General features: G+C 35.5%; 1 protein-coding gene across 1 annotated transcript; it reads right to left on the bottom strand.

The window, feature by feature from the left end:
• Positions 1-932: 932 nt before the first annotated feature.
• On the bottom strand, positions 933-17,983 carry LOC134755267 (protein archease-like). Its single transcript, XM_063691781.1, has 3 exons — positions 17,771-17,983; positions 14,789-14,813; positions 933-1,344 (listed from the first exon to the last, which is right to left on the bottom strand). The coding sequence occupies exons 1-3, from the start codon at positions 17,832-17,834 to the stop codon at positions 954-956; spliced, it is 480 nt and encodes a 159-aa protein (XP_063547851.1). The 5' UTR covers positions 17,835-17,983; the 3' UTR covers positions 933-953.

Here is a 17,983-nt window from a genome sequence, read left to right as displayed (position 1 = left end):
TATTTTACCTGTACTAAAATGCGAATCCGAAAATTCGCTATCTGCCTCTTTATCGCTCGAATATGCAAGAGTGACGGATGAGTGACCATCTAGGGATGTTAGATGACGAAATTTCGATTTTCTTGTTTCGTGATAGACCCTCAGATTGTGGTAGTAGCGGCCCCTACGCAGAGTTTCGTGTAATATTCCCTATTGTGTTAGTGACATAGGCTATGGCTATATAAATTTTGAAAATGGCGCCCGCTAATGAAAAAGGGGGGGGGGGGATTTTTTTTTTCCTTACTGTAGCAAACGTTTTCTAATAATTTGTTAGACGAAGTAGTGAAAATGTTACAGTATGTTATGTATTTGTGATCACAAATATATAACATACTGTAACATTTTCACTACTTCGTGAGGCTTTGTGAGTACACAAAGCCCTTTCATTTGGTACCCCACATGGTATGTATAAAAAAAAAGGTAAAAAACTTTGTACTGCCGACTTTTTGACGTCACAGCAACTACCCCCACCACTTTCGCGCTTGTCATCTCATATATTTGTCTTTAGGACATCACACTAAATGCACTGATACCAAATATACCCATGTCTGCGACATGAACGAAAATCGATTTCTAGAAGACTTCTAGACCAAAAACCGTCCCTCTAAATTAGAGTGACAGGGAAGAAATGCCCGCAATTTGCGAACTTCGATTTTCGCGGTTATAGCCCTGTGCACCCGCGCCAGCTAGAGGACGACTACAGCTACACAAATTCAAGAAAATGTCGCCGAGATAGAGAGGACGGGGGTGTCAGGATAGCGTTTTATAAACCGCCTCTTTCATAAATGTAGTTGTTTCAATGAGGCAAACCGATTACTTTACAACCCTTTTTAAAACGCGACTCTGCTCATGAATAAGGATAGGAATTAAATTGGGTATAAATAAAAATAATGAAGGAACCAATATTTATTTAGTTATATATCTATTATAACAAATACTTCATATTTATTATCTTTTGGTTCATCAATAATTAGCATAGCAGAATAAGTTATAGCTTTTACTTCTGTCCCCTGGGGATGTTTGCCAATCTGAAACTCTTCACCATAACACTTGCAAACAATCCGAAACTCTTCCACATTAAACTCTGTGATCACCAGTTTTTTACAGATTAAAAATGGTTCAACTGAAAACAAAAATAACAGCTCGTCAAGAAAATGATACAAAAGGCCCATCATGTCATCAGCATTGGCCTCGATGGTGTGCACCTCTCTGATGGTCACGTAGTTCAGTTCCGTCATGTAGCCGAACATTGCCATTCCACACTGTTCAAAAGCTTCTTTCAGACTATCGCCCCACGCATGTAATCTGAAAATAATCACATAAATATATATACTAAACTTTTTTTCATTTCTAATTTATTTATTAATCAAAACTACTAAAGGGTTGTCCGGGCGTACACCTCCAGAACAGCGGGTCGTCCACTCATCCTCCTCCTCAGCCTCCTCTACCAATGGAAGACAGATTTTGCCACCATTAAACTGCTATTATTATTAAATCATTTTACGGTTTAGACTCACTTGTTTTAGTCACTCGCGCGACATGTTTCGGAGAGCCTAGGTCTCCTTTCTCAAGCACTAATAGTGCTGAAGTAGTGTGTGTGTGTGTGTGTGTGTGTGTGTGTGTGTGTGTGTGTGTGTGTGTGTGTGTGTGTGTGTGTGTGTGTGTGTGTGTGTGTGTGTGTGTGTGTGTGTGTGTGTGTGTGTGTGTGTGTGTGTGTGTGTGTGTGTGTGATAGTGTAGTGTGTAATAGCGAGTGACTAAAACAAATAAGTCTAAACCGTAAAATGATTTAATGTTAGTATGTCTCACAACAGTTGAAATTCGATCATTAAACTGCTATACTAAACTATATATATAATGGACATGTTGTTAGAAAAGGACACACTCCGTTCGACTATCCTTGCGCTCGTTTGTTGTATATTGCTCAACCTTAATAATAGCTAATTACGGTTCAAATATGGTTATCAAGAATCTTCAGTACACGGTCTTGCTATATAATAAAAGGTCTTTGGAGGGGGGCGGTTATCTTCGATCTTCTGTCACTACGTCACAGCAATGACACTTGCAACGAGAAAAGATTAGTTTAATTTATTAATATCTTTGAAATCCTTATGTTATACTAACTGTAATTAGTTTATACGCAAACACTGTTATTTTACCATATTCTCGTATTTTTAGATATTTATTTTTGACGAAAATGTATTTGTACTAATACTAGTATGTCGGGCGGATATAACATAAATTGTTTTTAATATTGGTTTACCATCCTGCTCATTCTAATGAGTATGTGTTCGTGTGATAAAGAAAGAAAAAAATAGGATAAATATTTCTATAGTTAGGAGCTTAATTTGTCATACTTTTAGTAGTACTATGCCTTATGGGAAACGGCCGAAGAGATAGTTCAGATACGGAAACCGCCACCAACACCACCAAAAAAGTTGTTTTTCTTTGTTTGTAGCTCCTAAAATATACATTGTTTTTATAAATAATGTATTAACGAATCATAAAATATTTAATAACCTTTCGTTTGATAAGATAAGATAGATAAGATAATATTTATTGTATAACTGTGTACGATGTTGGTAATAATACATTTAGGATTCAACAGTTTGTCCATCACGGACGTACAATATACTTAAGACTAACCTATAACTAAATAACAAAATTAATACATGCATGCACTATTGTCATAAGCGTCAAATTCTTTCATGCTGTAGAACACTCTACTAATAAGCCATTTTTTTAGAATGGTTTTAAATTGTTTGCATTCGACTGACTTTATTTCAACAGGCAACTTGTTAAAAACTTTTATTGCTGCAATGTAGGCACTTTTATCCATAAGCTTATTGTTCACCTTTGGGATACGATAATTATATTTATATTGCACGCGCAAGTTATCATTAATTGAGGAGTTTTGTGAAATACTCTCCATTTCGCTTTACAAAGAGGCAAAGCTCGAGTATATAGATTCCAGTTAGAGTCAAAATCTGCTTTTCCTTGAAAACATTTCTAACTGAGTGACGGTGGTGCAAGTGAAACATGTTTCGTAAGCATCTTTTTTGTAACCTGAATGTAGTAAGAACATCAACAGAGTCACCCCAATAAATTATGCCATAAGTGAGTTGTGAATGTACATTTCCATAGTATGCGCTCTTAACTACATTTTCTGAACATGTTTCAGAGAGTATAGATAAGGCATAAGCTGCTTTTGCAATTTTACAGTTTAAATCAGCAATGTGAGACTTCCAATTGAGATGAGAATCTATTGTAATTCCTAGGAATTTAGCACTGTCCACTTGTTCTATTGGCACCGCTTCTTGTGTTACGGTGATAGACATAGGTGAAGTTCTATAATTTCTAAATTGAACGAGTTTTGTTTTGTTTAAGTTAACATTAAGGTTTAGTGTTTTCAGCCATTCAATTACAGTGCCTAGTGTGTTGTTTATATTGTGTTCAAGTTGCTCATCAGTTAGTGATGCTGAAAATAAAAGTGTAGCGTCATCAGCAAATAGAACGCATAATTCATTGACAATTTTGGGTAATTCGTTAATATAAATTAGAAAAATAAGCGGACCTAATACACTTCCTTGCGGAACTCCTACATTGACAGTTTCAAAGTCTGATTGCTCCTGCTCTATGGTTTTTGTTAAACTATTAAACGATTCAATAACTGTCGCCTGCTTCCTATTACATAAATAAGTTTTGAAAAGTTTCAGAGCATTTCCTCGTATTCCTAAATTTTCTATTTGACGTAAAACAGTATTATGAACCACGCAATCAAAGGCTTTAGACAGGTCTAACAGAAGAGCAAAACATGGTCTCTTATTGTTAATCTGATCCCATATGCGCATAAAAATCTTAAATATTGCCAATGTAGATTTTCCCTTCTGAAATCCGAACTGGTTTGAATTAAGTATTTTGTTTGCTTGTATGAAGCTAAATAATCTACTGTAAATAACTTTTCCCCTCACTAGCTCGGAAAGTTGTCTTTTATCCTTCAAAACAAGCGGGGAAAAACGCGTTTTATCCACTAGTGGGGAAAGTAATTTGACCTTGGACGGAGCGTGTTTAAGTAGCTTGACAGATAACAAAACGTAAAACGCTCATGATAATGGTTCGTTCGATATTAAATATCATTAAATAAATGGTTTGAGAATCTAATAAAAAATACCAAATTAAGCTTTATTTAATGATTTTAAGTCATAACCCTTAAAATTCCATAAGAAACGTTTGTTTTTTTATAATGATGTAATTCTGAAAGCACAAGTTGAGTCGATGAAATTTCAAAACGCATCGTTGACATTTTATACGTCAGAAATGTCAACATTGTCAACAAGTTTTTTACTTAAAAACTTTTCTCACCGACTCGCGTAAAAATACACAACTTCCAGAGTTTTCTGTTATAATATCGTAAAAAAATGAGTGATTCCAGTGATGAAGATGATCTAACGCCTGTGGATGTTGCACTTTCCTCGCTATAGTGAGGGGAAAAGTTTTGTGTTACACACGGGTGCAAATGTAATTTACTTCTCGTGTGTTTAAACACTCGCTACTCGCTACGCTCAGGATTCTATTTTAGAACCACTCGCTTCGCTCGTGGTTCAACTATAGAATCCTTTCGCTTGCTCGTGTTTCAATTCCACACTCGCGGGTAAAATACAACTTTGCACCCTTGTATTACAAATAACTATTCTCGAAGATTTTCGAAAAAGTTGGAAGCAGAGCAATCGGTCTGTAATTATTAATTTGATCCCTCTCACCTTTTTTATGTAAAGGTTTAATTAAGGCTTTTTTTAAATCTTCAGGAAATATTCCCGTCTCAATAGTTAGGTTTAAAATGTGTATCAAAGGATCAGCGATAAAATCAATACTAGCTTTAATTACTTGTACTGGAATAGAGTCGTGACCAACACTTTTTTTATTGCTTAACGAGTTTACAATGTTTTTCAGTTCATTTTTGTCAACAGGGTTTAGAAAAATGCTTTTGCAGGCGGTTTGGGAAATACATTTATAAGATCTATCACAGGCAGCTTTACTCGAATTTTGATTAAGAAAAAAATGGTTAAAAGTTTCGGCTATCGTTGAGGGATTCGATATACTAATTCCATCATTCATTACTTTTTTTATCATTGACTGCAGAGGGTTTACGGAAGAAGTATGTTGCTTAATCAGTGCCCATGAAGCTTTAGATTTATTGGCACTGTTGTAGATGAATTTATCATTTGTGATCATTTTTGCACGACGTATCACTTTTTTGTACAGTTTACAGTACATCTTATAATTAGTCAAAATCTGGATATTTTTGTACCTCTGAGTTAACAAGTGCATTTTAAGCTTGGTTTTACTTGCCTTTACGATACCTCTCGTTTTCCAGTTTGGATTACTCTTGTACGTCTTACGAACAGTTTCGAGAGGTATTGTTAAGTCAAATATTAACTTGAATATATCAATAAATGTCTGATAAGCACTGTTGGGGTCCTGTTTCTCGAATACATCAGAGAATTTTGTCTGTGAAATGTACTTAATAAAAATTTCCATGTGCTTATCAATGTGTCTACTTTTAACAAACCAGTATTTCTCTTTGAAGCCAAGTGAAGTGATATAGCACACGTGTATGTATGACTTATGGTATAGTTATAATTTAAATTTATCAAATTTCGGTAGTGGTCACATGTATGACGCCATTATTTGTCACTTAGGCACTATAGAGATTGTCTCCCAGCAGTTTTATGAACCTTTTTATATTGCTAATAACATACTAGAAGCTTATACAGATTATCCTGAAAATGACCAATTTCGACTTTTTTAACTTTAATGCATTTGTTCTAGCAAATACCTACGTTTTGATGCATAATTTTCACATTTTTGGTCTGATTTTGATTTTGTTGGTATCAGTGTATGGCTTGAGACATCATCTTTAATGTTGTAATACATTGCTTTAACGTCCGACTTTTGGTTTGGTTATAAAACCCAAATAATCGAATGTTTTTTTACATCCTTTTGATTTTGATTTAACCCTTAAATGCATAGTGATGTATGTATGTACACAACAAAAAACATATAATTTTATGCATAATTAGGTAAAATCTATTTGGTCCTGTATATTATTTTGATCGTAAATTAATACACTTTCCGTCGTTTTATTGAAATTTGCGCAGTATTTAAGTTTAAAAAAATTACATTTCTTTTAACACGAAATGGCGGAAAATTGGGAAAATTTAATGATTTTTAATATGTAATTTAGGCGGTTTTTTCGGGGTTTGTAATTATTTATATTTAAAATCTTTATTATAGGTATATTACAAATAGTATAAATTTCTAATGGTAGTAAGATTTTTTATATCTTTTACCAATAATTGTATAAATTTACATAAATTATTATTTACCCTATGTAAATTCTAATACTGGTTAAGCAGTGAAAATCGATGTTTTAATTTTTATTTTTATTTTTCCTAGAATCAGTAAACAATTATGTAAGACATATATTAATTTCAGGCAAAAAGAAAAAATCATGCATTTAAGGGTTAATACCCCACGGCCCATGGTCCACGTGAGTCATTTTGATGAAGTCATTCCGCTGAAGTAGATGGCCGGCGCCGCTGTCTCCCGGCAGTTTTGTAAACCCAATACTATGCCAAATAGCATACTAAAAGTTGAAAGCGGTTTCCGGATCTGAACTATATTCCCATAAGGCAGTGCACTATAGGTTGTTGGGCTCATACAGTTTCTTGGTTACATCTTTAAAATAATACAAGTGTTACTTAGTTACTTCAACAGTGATTTCAAAAACGACAAAGATCCTTTTGAAGACAAAGAAATTACATTAACAATAATTCCGTCGATTTATCTGTCATATTTTTTGATAAAGTACACATTTTGTATGTGATTTTTAGGTTTTTATTTTGAAAGTAGTTTAAAATTGGTAAATGTTAGTATTAGTTAGTGTTGTTTCTTTATGAAAAAACGATAATTTTGCTAACTTAAATGTTACAAATAGTATTATTTTATAAATTTTAGTGTGAATTTGTTTTTTCTGTAGGATTTTTTAATTTTCTTATGAGAAAGAAAGGTAACTGTTGTAACTTTTATGTTGCTCAAGGCTTATTTTATTGATTTCTGCTAGTATTAGGTGTGTAATTTCTTATTTTCTATGAGATTTAAGACTACTGGTTTGTCTTATAATATACGTGGCAGCCCAATGTGATAAATAAAGAACTAAAGATTTTGGTGTTTTTTTTTCTTTTTGTCTGGTAAGCCTAAATCAACATTACAACATCCCTAAAATATGACACCTGTATCTATTGAGGTTAAACAGATATGAAAAAAATTTGGTCTGGTCTGGGCGTTCAGGACCTAATTATGTAGTTCTAATACTAGGACATTGGGCCTACCTAGGAAATACCCTCTTTGAAACTGGGCCGTACGAGGTTATAGTTCAAGACAAAAAAAAATCGACAGGGATAATATTTATACTGCAATAAAATATATGTACATAAGGATTCCTAAGTGACCTTTTCATCAGAGAAGGGTCCTTTTGCTTCATTTGCATAAGGACCACACATGCTCCATGTGCACATGGAACATAAGGACCAGGACCACACATGCTCCATGTACACATGAAACATAAGGACCACACATGCTCCATGTGCACATGGAACATAAGGACCAGGACCACACATGCTCCATGTACACATGGAACATAAGGACCACACATGCTCCATGTGCACATGGAACATAAGGACCAGGACCAAACATGCTCCATGTACACATGGAATCTAAGGACCACACATGCTACATGTGCACATGGAACATAATGACCAGGACCACACATGCTCTATGTACACATGGAAAATAAGGACCACACATGCTCCATGTACAGTCGCCATCAGATATATCGGAGCGGCCAAGGTGTTTACAATATCTGAACACGCACTCTAACGCTCTGACAATAGAGGCGTGTTCAGATATTTGTGAGAGGCTTAGCCGCTCAGATATATCAGATGGCGACTGTACACATGGAACATAAGCAGCACACATGCTCCATGTACACATGGAACATAAGGACCACACATGGTCCATGTGCACATGGAACATAAGGACCAGGACCACACATGCTCCATGTACACGTTGAACATAAGGACCACATATGGTCCATGTACACATGGAACATAAGGACCACACTTGCTCCATGTGCACATGGAACATAAGGACCAGGACCACACGTGCTCCATGTACACATGGAACATACGGACCACACATGCTCCATGTGCACACGGAACATAAGGACCACACATGCTCCATTTGCACATGGAACATAAGGACCCTTCTCTGATGGAAAGCCTATTTATTAGGGTTCCGTACCGTAAAAACGGGACCCTATTACTAAGACTCCACTGTCCGTCTGTCTGTCTCTGGCTGTCCGTCTGCCTGTCACCAGGCTGTATTTCATGAACCGTCATAGCTAGATAGTTGAAATTTTTACACGTGATGTATTTCTGTTGCCGCTATAACAACAAATATTAAAAAAGTACGGAACCCTCGGTGGGCGAGTCCGACTCGCACTTGACCGGGTTTTTTGTGTGACCGGTGTGTCAAAGCGTACACTGAACACTCTAACTTTGCACAAACTTGGCAGTAACAGCGCATACATATCCCTTTACAGCTACCGATGATGATGTTCTCCAAAATAAAGAAGCATGACACAAAAGGGTTGGTGAAACCTAAAATGTTTATTTGACAGTGACGTATCTGCCATAAATTCTTTGGTCTCGAATTATAAATCAGAGTTTAGTGTGATCAAAGATAATCGATTGTATAGAGGGTTATTGGCATAGTACTTTGTAGTCACAGTAAATTTACTGCTATCTATCGACACAGGATTATAACTAAAAATGAAAATGTATAAACATATCAAAAAAATTATATATTATATATATATATATATATATGATTTAATTTATATTTATAATATATATATATATATATATATATATATATATATATATATATATATATATATATATATATATATATATATATATATATATATGGATAAATGATTTAATTTTTTTTAGAACGCCATATGACTGATCCATGTTCTTTCACTGATTCATCTAGCCCAGCATTAAACGCGTTGCTGAAATCCAACAACGTTAATACCGTCACCATCCTTTTATCCATTCCCGCCCGGATGTCATCAGTGATTTTAATAAGCGATGTGACCGTGCTATGACTGGACCGGAAACCGGATTGAAAAGGGTTCATGAGGCTATATCTATTTAGATAAGAAGTTAGTTGTTGATGGACTAAGCGTTCAAGAACCATGGAAAGAAAAGGGAGAATGAAAATGGGGCGGTAGTCAGAAAAGGAAGAAGGTTTAGACTTTTTAGGTAAAGGAATTATCTGTGCTTCTTTCCAAAGCGTTGGGAAAATACTAGAAGATAATATATATTTATATTATATATCTATATATATATCTATATATACATATATATATATATAGATATATTATTATTATTATTATAGATATATATATAGATATAAAATTTTCCGGTTTGGCATCTGTCAAATAATAACCGTTCTAAGTGTCGTCAGAAGTTTTTAATAAAAAAACCAGTGAAAAAACAAGTGTTGCAGTGAAAAACCTCGAAATACGTCAAGCCCTAAGCCCAAAGACTGTGACTCACTAAAAATCCGCGGAAAAACAGTGCATTTTAAAGGAAAATAGTGTCAAAAAGTGCATCGCAAACTATATATAACTATAACTATACATTATAACCTAACATAAATAACATAGACGCACTGAAGTCACATCCGCTAACGTGACAGTGACAGCTGACGGCTAACGCAGTGTTGCTAGTTAAAAATACCAAATTACCCCAAAAAAGGGATACCATCCTTAAATCGGTGATACCAGAATATTCCTCGTCTACCAAATTAGTAGTAAATTGAAACATAATGGCAACAGAAACGACACTCGAAGCACTAATGAAGAGAATGGAAGAAAACATGGATATAATAAGGAAAGACTTTGAAAAACATACTAACTCGTTAAAAGAAAGCTTCAACACAAGCATGTCAACCGCCATAGAAGAAAAATTAGCTCCGCTAATGGAAGAAAACTCGAAACTGAAAAAAGATGTAACAGTGCTCAAGAACAAAGTACATAACTTAGAAAAAGAAGTAAGAAAAAACAATCTAATACTTCATGGTGTGGAAGAATCAGAGCGAAATGACACCGAATTACTAGAACTGGTTCAAAAAACCCTAAACAATGTAACAAAAGATGGAGATATAGAGAGTTTTGACAAGTGGGAAATAAGCGAAGTTCGCCGGCTAGGTACAAAGAAGGATAAAAAACACAGACCCATACTAGTTAAACTAACCCTAGCATGGAGAAGACTGCAAGTACTAAAGAACGGTAAAAAGCTACCAGCAAATACCTACGTCTCCGAGGACTATTCTAAGGATGTCATTCCAATAAGAAAAGAGCTTAACATTAAAAGGCAAGAAGAAATTAAAAAGGGCAATATTGCCATGATCAGATATGACAAACTCATAATAAAAGAAAAAAACAAATCAAGACAAAGCAAACGAGAAAAGGAAACGATCCCCAACAAAGTCACCAACATCTGATAATACTAATAAGCCCTCAGAAGAGACAAAGCAGTTAGCCCCCGCAAAAATTTACAAAACAAATGCTTTCACCATTATGAACCGTTCAAGATCAAACTCCTTATCATCTCCAAGCAACCAATAGCAACTACAGCACAACAGACCCCGGAAGCAAAACAGTAACGTAGAAACAACAGCTAACAAGCAACAACAAAATATACTATCAAAACAATGTGAATCAAACAAACTAAATAGAACCAACAATTTAAATCAGTCACCAGGTATCCTGGTCAGTCTGGCGACTACCAACGACCAAATCCCCCAAAAAATACCCAGAGCAATTCAAAACTACATGTGTGGACATACAACGTCCGTACACTCATGCATAATTACATGCTACAAGAACTCGAGATTAGTTTAGAAAATTTGGAATGGCATATAATAGGACTAAGCGAAGTAAGACGAGAAGGAGAGAGTCTAATGGAATTACAATCCGGACATCTATTTTATTATTATGGAGCACAAAAAGGACTACACGGAGTGGGATTTCTGATAAACAAAGAAATCAAAGCGCACATCACAAGGATATCCCATATATCTGACAGAATAATAACCGTAGATCTGGCAATAAATAAGAGAACCTATACTTTCATTCAAGCGTATGCACCCACCAGCAGCGCCTCAGACCTGGAAGTGGACTCTTTCATGATGCAGATCGAATCCGCTTACTGGAGTAGCAAAGCAAATAATAAATACATCATGGGCGATTTCAATAGTCATATTGGACTCCGACAACTGGGTGAAGAAGATATACTAGGACCGTATAATTTTGGCACAAGAAATAAAAGAGGAGATGGACTAATAAACCTGGCACGGACATTGAATCTCAAAGTAGGAAACACTCTTTTCAATAAAAGACCAAACAGAAGATGGACTTGGGCACACCCTAACCAAATAAATAAAGCTCAAATAGATTTCTTCTTAATTAAGAACAAACACAATGTGCAGGACATATCAGTGATAAGAAACATTAACTTTATATCGGATCACAGACCAGTCGAAATAATAATAAATACAAACCAAAGCCGAAGAAAGATCATCCAACGACAACAACGCATACAAAGCGACTCCGCAGGCGCAGTGTACAATGCAACAGAAAAGTTATTTACAGACATCAATGTTAAAGGCTGCGAGACAGTGCAGGAAAAATACAACAAGATTGAAGAAGCATTGAAAAAGGGTATACAACAGTCAACTAAAATAAAAGAGAAAAAAGACATAAACATATACTCCAGCGAAACAAAAAGATTCTTAGAACTGAAGACACAATTGCAAGAAAAAGAAAAGAAAACCAGGGCTGACAAAAACAGAATAAAAGCAGTAAATAGAAAAATAAGAAAACTAACAAAGAGAGATATTGAAAATCAAAAAATGAAAGAAGTAGAAGAGCTACTGACTTCTAAATGCGCTGTAAAAGGAGCAGAAAGGAAAATGACACTAGGGAAAGAACTCATTGCTAGCATAAAACAAAACAGTAAGAAATCCGAAAGCAGAAAAGAGATAGTTGACACCGCAACAGACTTCTTTAGACAGCTATACTTAAATAAACAATACGACCCAACAATATATAATAGGAAAACATGTAATGAAGTGGAGCCATTTCTCACGGATGAAATATCATCAGCAATAAAGAAACTTAAAACCGAGAAAGCGATAGGACCAGATGGGATTTGCAGCGAAATTCTAAAATACTCAAGCTACGAACTACACAAAGTCATTACTAACATGTTCAACGAAATAATAAAGAACGAAATCATACCCGAACAATGGAATATCTCCAACATCACTATCCTACATAAAAAAGGAAAAAAAGACAATCTAGACAACTACAGACCTATAAGTATCATATCCTGCGTCTATAAACTGTTCATGACAGTGATGACCAAAAGAATACAAAACACATTAGAAGAACACCAGCCAGTGGAACAAGCTGGATTCCGGTCAAATTACAGTACAATGGACCATCTACATACGCTTACCACCAACTTATAGAAAAAAACACAGAATACAAAAATAAAGATATATACATTGCATTTATAGATTTAACAAAGGCCTTTGACTCTATAGACCATAAATTTTTATTCAAAACACTAGAAGATCAAGGCCTAGAGGTAAAATATGTTAACATACTAAAACAGATATACCAACATAGCAAGGCGAGAATAAAAACAGATAAATACGGCGAACCATTCTAGTTGCAAAAAGGTGTAAAGCAAGGAGACCCAATCTCTCCGACACTGTTCAATGCATGCCTGGAGGCCATATTTAGAGTACTGGAATGGGAAAACAAAGGAATAAATATTAATGGGAAGTACATAAACAACCTAAGGTTTGCAGATGACGTCATAATTGTTGCCGAAAAACCGAACATACTAGAAGAAATGATTTCAGAATTTGACACAGCATGCAAGGAAGCAGGTTTAGCAATGAACATGAAAAAATGCAAAATCATTACTAATGGAGATAAAATACCAATAAAGCACGGAAGAAACAATATGGAATATGTTGAAGACTTCACATACCTGGGACAACTAGTTTCCTTCAAAAACAGACTCGACAAGGAAGTAGACTACAGGATTAGTAGAGCGTGGCGAAAATATTGGTCTCTAAAATCAATTCTGAAGAGTGATATGTCGATGGCCATAAAGAAAAAGGTATTTGATACTGCTGTCCTACCTACCTTAACTTACGGTGCCCAAACCTGGAGCCCCATTGAGAAACATATTCATAAACTGAAAATCTGTCAAAGAGCTATGGAACGGTCAATGTTAAAAATTAAAATTAAAGAGAATCAGAAACGAAGTCATAAGAGAGAAAACTGGAGTAAAAGATACAATATACGCAATAAAAAAGAACAAATGGGCCTGGGCTGGCCATATACGTCGAACAACGGATAACCGGTGGACTAAACGTGTCACAGAATGGTCACCAATAGGAATAACGAGAAAACAAAAAAGACCAAATAAAAGATGGAGAGACGAGCTAGTGAACTTCGACAGATACTGGTGGAGAACAAACAGCACAGGATAGGAAGGAATGGGAAAAACTGGGGGAGGCCTGTTCCGCTCAAGCGACATGCAAATAATAAACCAATAATAATTGAAATTTATGTAATTGTAAAAAAAGAAGCATGAAATAAAGGCTATTACTATTACTATTACATATATCTAGATAATATCATCATCTTCCTCGCGTTATCCCGGCATTTTGCCACGGCTCATGGGAGCCTCGGGTCCGCTTGACAACTAATCCTAAGAATTGGCGTAGGCACTAGTTTTTACAAAAGCGATTGCCATCTGACCTTCCAACCCAGAGGGGGAAACTAGGCCTTGTTAGGATTAGTCCGGTTTCCTCACGATGTTTTCCTTCACCGAAAAGCGACTGGTATAAATATCAAATGATATTCCGTACATAAGTTCCGAAAAACTCATTGGTACGAGCCGGGGGTTTGAACCCGCGACCTCCGGATTGAAAGTCGCACGCTCTTACCGCTAGGCCACCAGCGCTTCTATCTAAATAATATATATTTATATATTTCGGGGATCTCGGACACGGCTCTAACGATTTCGATGAAATTTGTTATATAAGGGGTTTTCGGGGGCGAAAAATCAATCTAGCTAGGTCTTATCTCTGGGAAAACGCGCATTTTTGAGTTTTTATGTTTTCCGAGCAAAGCTCGTTCGCCCAGATATTTATGGATTGAGCAGGCAAAAGGCCACTTGCAATATATTGGGAGCATAGTGAATGTTCAAAACTTTAAAGTGAATGTATCCTGGTATAGGCCTTTTTTTAAGTCACTTTCTAAAAAAAGCTGGTCTCATGGTAAAAGCATGGAATTCTGATGATTTGGATGAGCTTTCCATTTCACGAAATACTAAAACAACATTGACAATACTTTAAATTAACTTAGTTTGTTGCGAGTAGCCAAAAATATTCAATATTACATACACTTAAAATCAACCAGAAATGCTTATTGTGGAAGTGCATTCTTTTTAATTTTTAAATATATTGGTAAAAGGTCATATTAATATATGGTCAGGCAGCAATATAGATGTAAGAAGCGCTTATGTACTTACTGTACATCAGCAGTGTGGTCCAAATCTGTGAACAATACAAATGTATAGATATTTACGAATCCGGGAAATATGTACAGGTGATTTTTTTAAATTGGGCACTGAGAGCAGTTACAAGAGCCTGTGGTGCTATGTCAAAATGGTCTTAGGAGACACAGGCATTCACAGATTTTGAAAAAAAAAACCTCTTAGATACCTACCTACGTTACCTACGTTAGAGCACTAGACAAGCTACAAATGACACAATAGTACATTTCGATGCTAGTGCGGAAAGTATGTCATTACTTCACGAGTACAGAGATATCTTGCCACGAGCCTTAGGCGAGTGACGACGACGAAGATGACGTTTTTTAATACAGTTGCGAAAAAATAATAAAAACAACAAAAAGGAATAAAAACTTTGGAAACTTAAAACGCCTCTTTAGTAGGTAGTAAAAGTAAGAAAAAACGCCTCTTCTTTGACAGGCGTTTCGGCAGCTATTCCTACCTCTACTTTCCATAGCTATTCCGTTCCATTCAGACAACTTATTAAGAACGGTTTTTCAATATTCAATATTAAAAAATAAACGTGTTATAATGACGATGAGGTAAGTAATTAAATTATGAAATATGTATATTTTTCGTATTCTTACATTAACAGTAGGTTTTTATGTTGATTACGACGTTTAAAGGAAACTAATAAGTAGTCAAGAATTGGAACAAGTATAAATTTAAAAAAATTGGAAAAGTAAAAAGCACTAGTTCGCGAAAACCAACTTTCCGCACGCTAAACAGCTACGTAAAGTAACACTTTTTGAGCAACTGTATTAAAAAATATTTTTCACCTCAGCAGCCCGAACAAGCCTACTTTCGTCACTCCCTGGAGTGAGGAAAGTGCGACTTTCCTCACTCCAGGGAGTGAAACAATGTAGCTTTTTAATTTAGTGAAGGCCATGAACTTCATACTACGGTACGGTACGGTCCGGTCCGGTCCGGTCCGGTCTCGTCCCGTATCGTATCTTATCGTATCGTAAAAATTATAATACTTTTTTTTTCTGTTTATTCTGTGTAATTCGAAATACATTTTAACCTTTAATATGTTCTCACTACTGAGGTGAAAGATTATGTGTGCAACACTAGAGCAAAGTTATTTTACATCTCGTGTTTTTGAGTCCCTCGCTACGCTCAAGATTCTACCTTAGAATCTTTCGCTTTCTCGGGACTCAAAATAAACACTCGCAAGAAAAACCAACTTTCCTCTCTTGTTGCACAAATAACTATTTCATGCATTTAGTATGAAATAAAATAAAAATGATTTACATGATAATTGTAATCACGCAATTGAAACCGTATATTTCTCATTGAGATCTCAAAATGTATATTAATTGTAAATTGTATAATAATAAAATAATATTTCAGCCTATATACGTCCCACTGCTGGGCACAGGCCTCCTCTCATGCACAAGATGGATTGGGCTATAGTCCCCATGCTAGCCCAATGCGGGTTAGGGACTTCACATACACCTTTGAATTTCTTCTTGGATGTATTCAGGTTTCCTCACGATGTTAGTGGTAAATATCAAGCAATATTCCGTACATAAGTTCCGACAAACTCATTAGTATGAGCCAGGATTTGAACCCGTGACCTCCAGATTGAAAGTCAGACGTCAGGTCCACTTCGCCACCACCGCTTGTAATTGGAAATTGTATATTAATTATAAATTAGTTAAGTACAGTTTGTTGGTTTTTACCCTATTTCCTAATGGGAGAGTGAGGTCTCCCGACATAAGTATTGTTTTACTTGTCTTAATGGGACATTCCAACCTTTTATATTTTTGTATATTGTAAGTTAAACCAAATAAATTATTTTGTATTTTATTTGGATGCTATTATTTCCCACCAATCAGTCCTATCAAGGACCATGACACTGCAAAGTGGGACACATCACAATTAAATCACTAAAAATGTCAATATATTTTACAGTACATATGGTGCTATTTTCTCGCACTGGTGCGTAAAGAGCACTTTACGTGCATATGTCGAAAGTTTAAAGGGCCATATGTACTGTAAAACGTTGTACGATACACGTGCGAATAGGTAATTCGCAACTCATGTCGATTTAAAACGCTCCCTGCGTTCGTGTTTTAATTTATCGCCACTCGTTTAGAATTTCCTCTTTTCCGCACTTGTATCGTAAATAACTATTCCATATACTTCAATTGTTTAGCCCTATCTATTCAGTTTTTTCAACATGTCTAATGCTCAAATAGTAATGTCTCCATAGTGTTATACCATCCTCATGCGTAATAGGAATAATTGGCATAAAAAAACCGGCAAAGTGCGAGTCGGACTCGCGCACCGAGGGTTCCGTACTTTTTAGTATTTTTTGTTATAGCAGCAACAGAAATACATCATCATCATGGACACTTATGCTAGGGCACCGACTGTACATGTTATTGTAACAAAGGATCAGCAAAATATTCTTAAAATATCTTCAATAACAAGATGCAAAAGTATATTAGTATGATATTGATATAATACTGGCAAGGTGCAAAGTTAGTGGAGGGAAAAGTACTACACACATAATCTTATGGAATGCCACACATTAATGCTAGTGGTAGCCGTTGAAACTAATTTTACGCCATAAGATTTAACATAGAAAAGCCCACAAAGGTGGGCAGCACCAGTCGTGCACCTAGGGAATGCAGATATGTGTTAAAAGTGTTAAAACCCTAGGGTTTGCATCATCTTGTAATTCTTGCATCATATCCTGTTTGAACTATGAGCTGAGGACCAAATTTCAGCCACTTTAATATACTTATGTCAAAATAATGTCTAGCTACTCCAGTTAATACCTAGCTGGTGCTGGTAGCCAATGCTTCAATTGAATAGGCAGCTAAAGTAAACAATATAAACAAATGCGTATTCTGCCTACCAGTTTTTTTTGCATTTGGAAGGTAAGGGTGAAATGAAATCCTGTGTAAATAAAAATAAACTGCAACTTACATTCGTATTTCACTGGAGGTAAATCATAATTCTCTTGCGTTACTTCTCCTAATTCTTCATCCATGACTGTTATTCAAATGTACCAGATCTTGACTTATAACTAATACAAAACGTAAATATAATCTTTACACATCTATTACTGGATTGCAAAATTTCCAATTACAATATAATCAAGACAGAATCGGATTGAAACAAAAACAATCATGATGGTTG

Source organism: Cydia strobilella, chromosome Z, assembly GCF_947568885.1.
Source record: "Cydia strobilella chromosome Z, ilCydStro3.1, whole genome shotgun sequence".
Lineage (NCBI taxonomy): Eukaryota > Metazoa > Arthropoda > Insecta > Lepidoptera > Tortricidae > Cydia > Cydia strobilella.
Note: the sequence above shows the minus strand (reverse complement) of the source record. Positions and strands in the feature narration are given on the sequence as shown.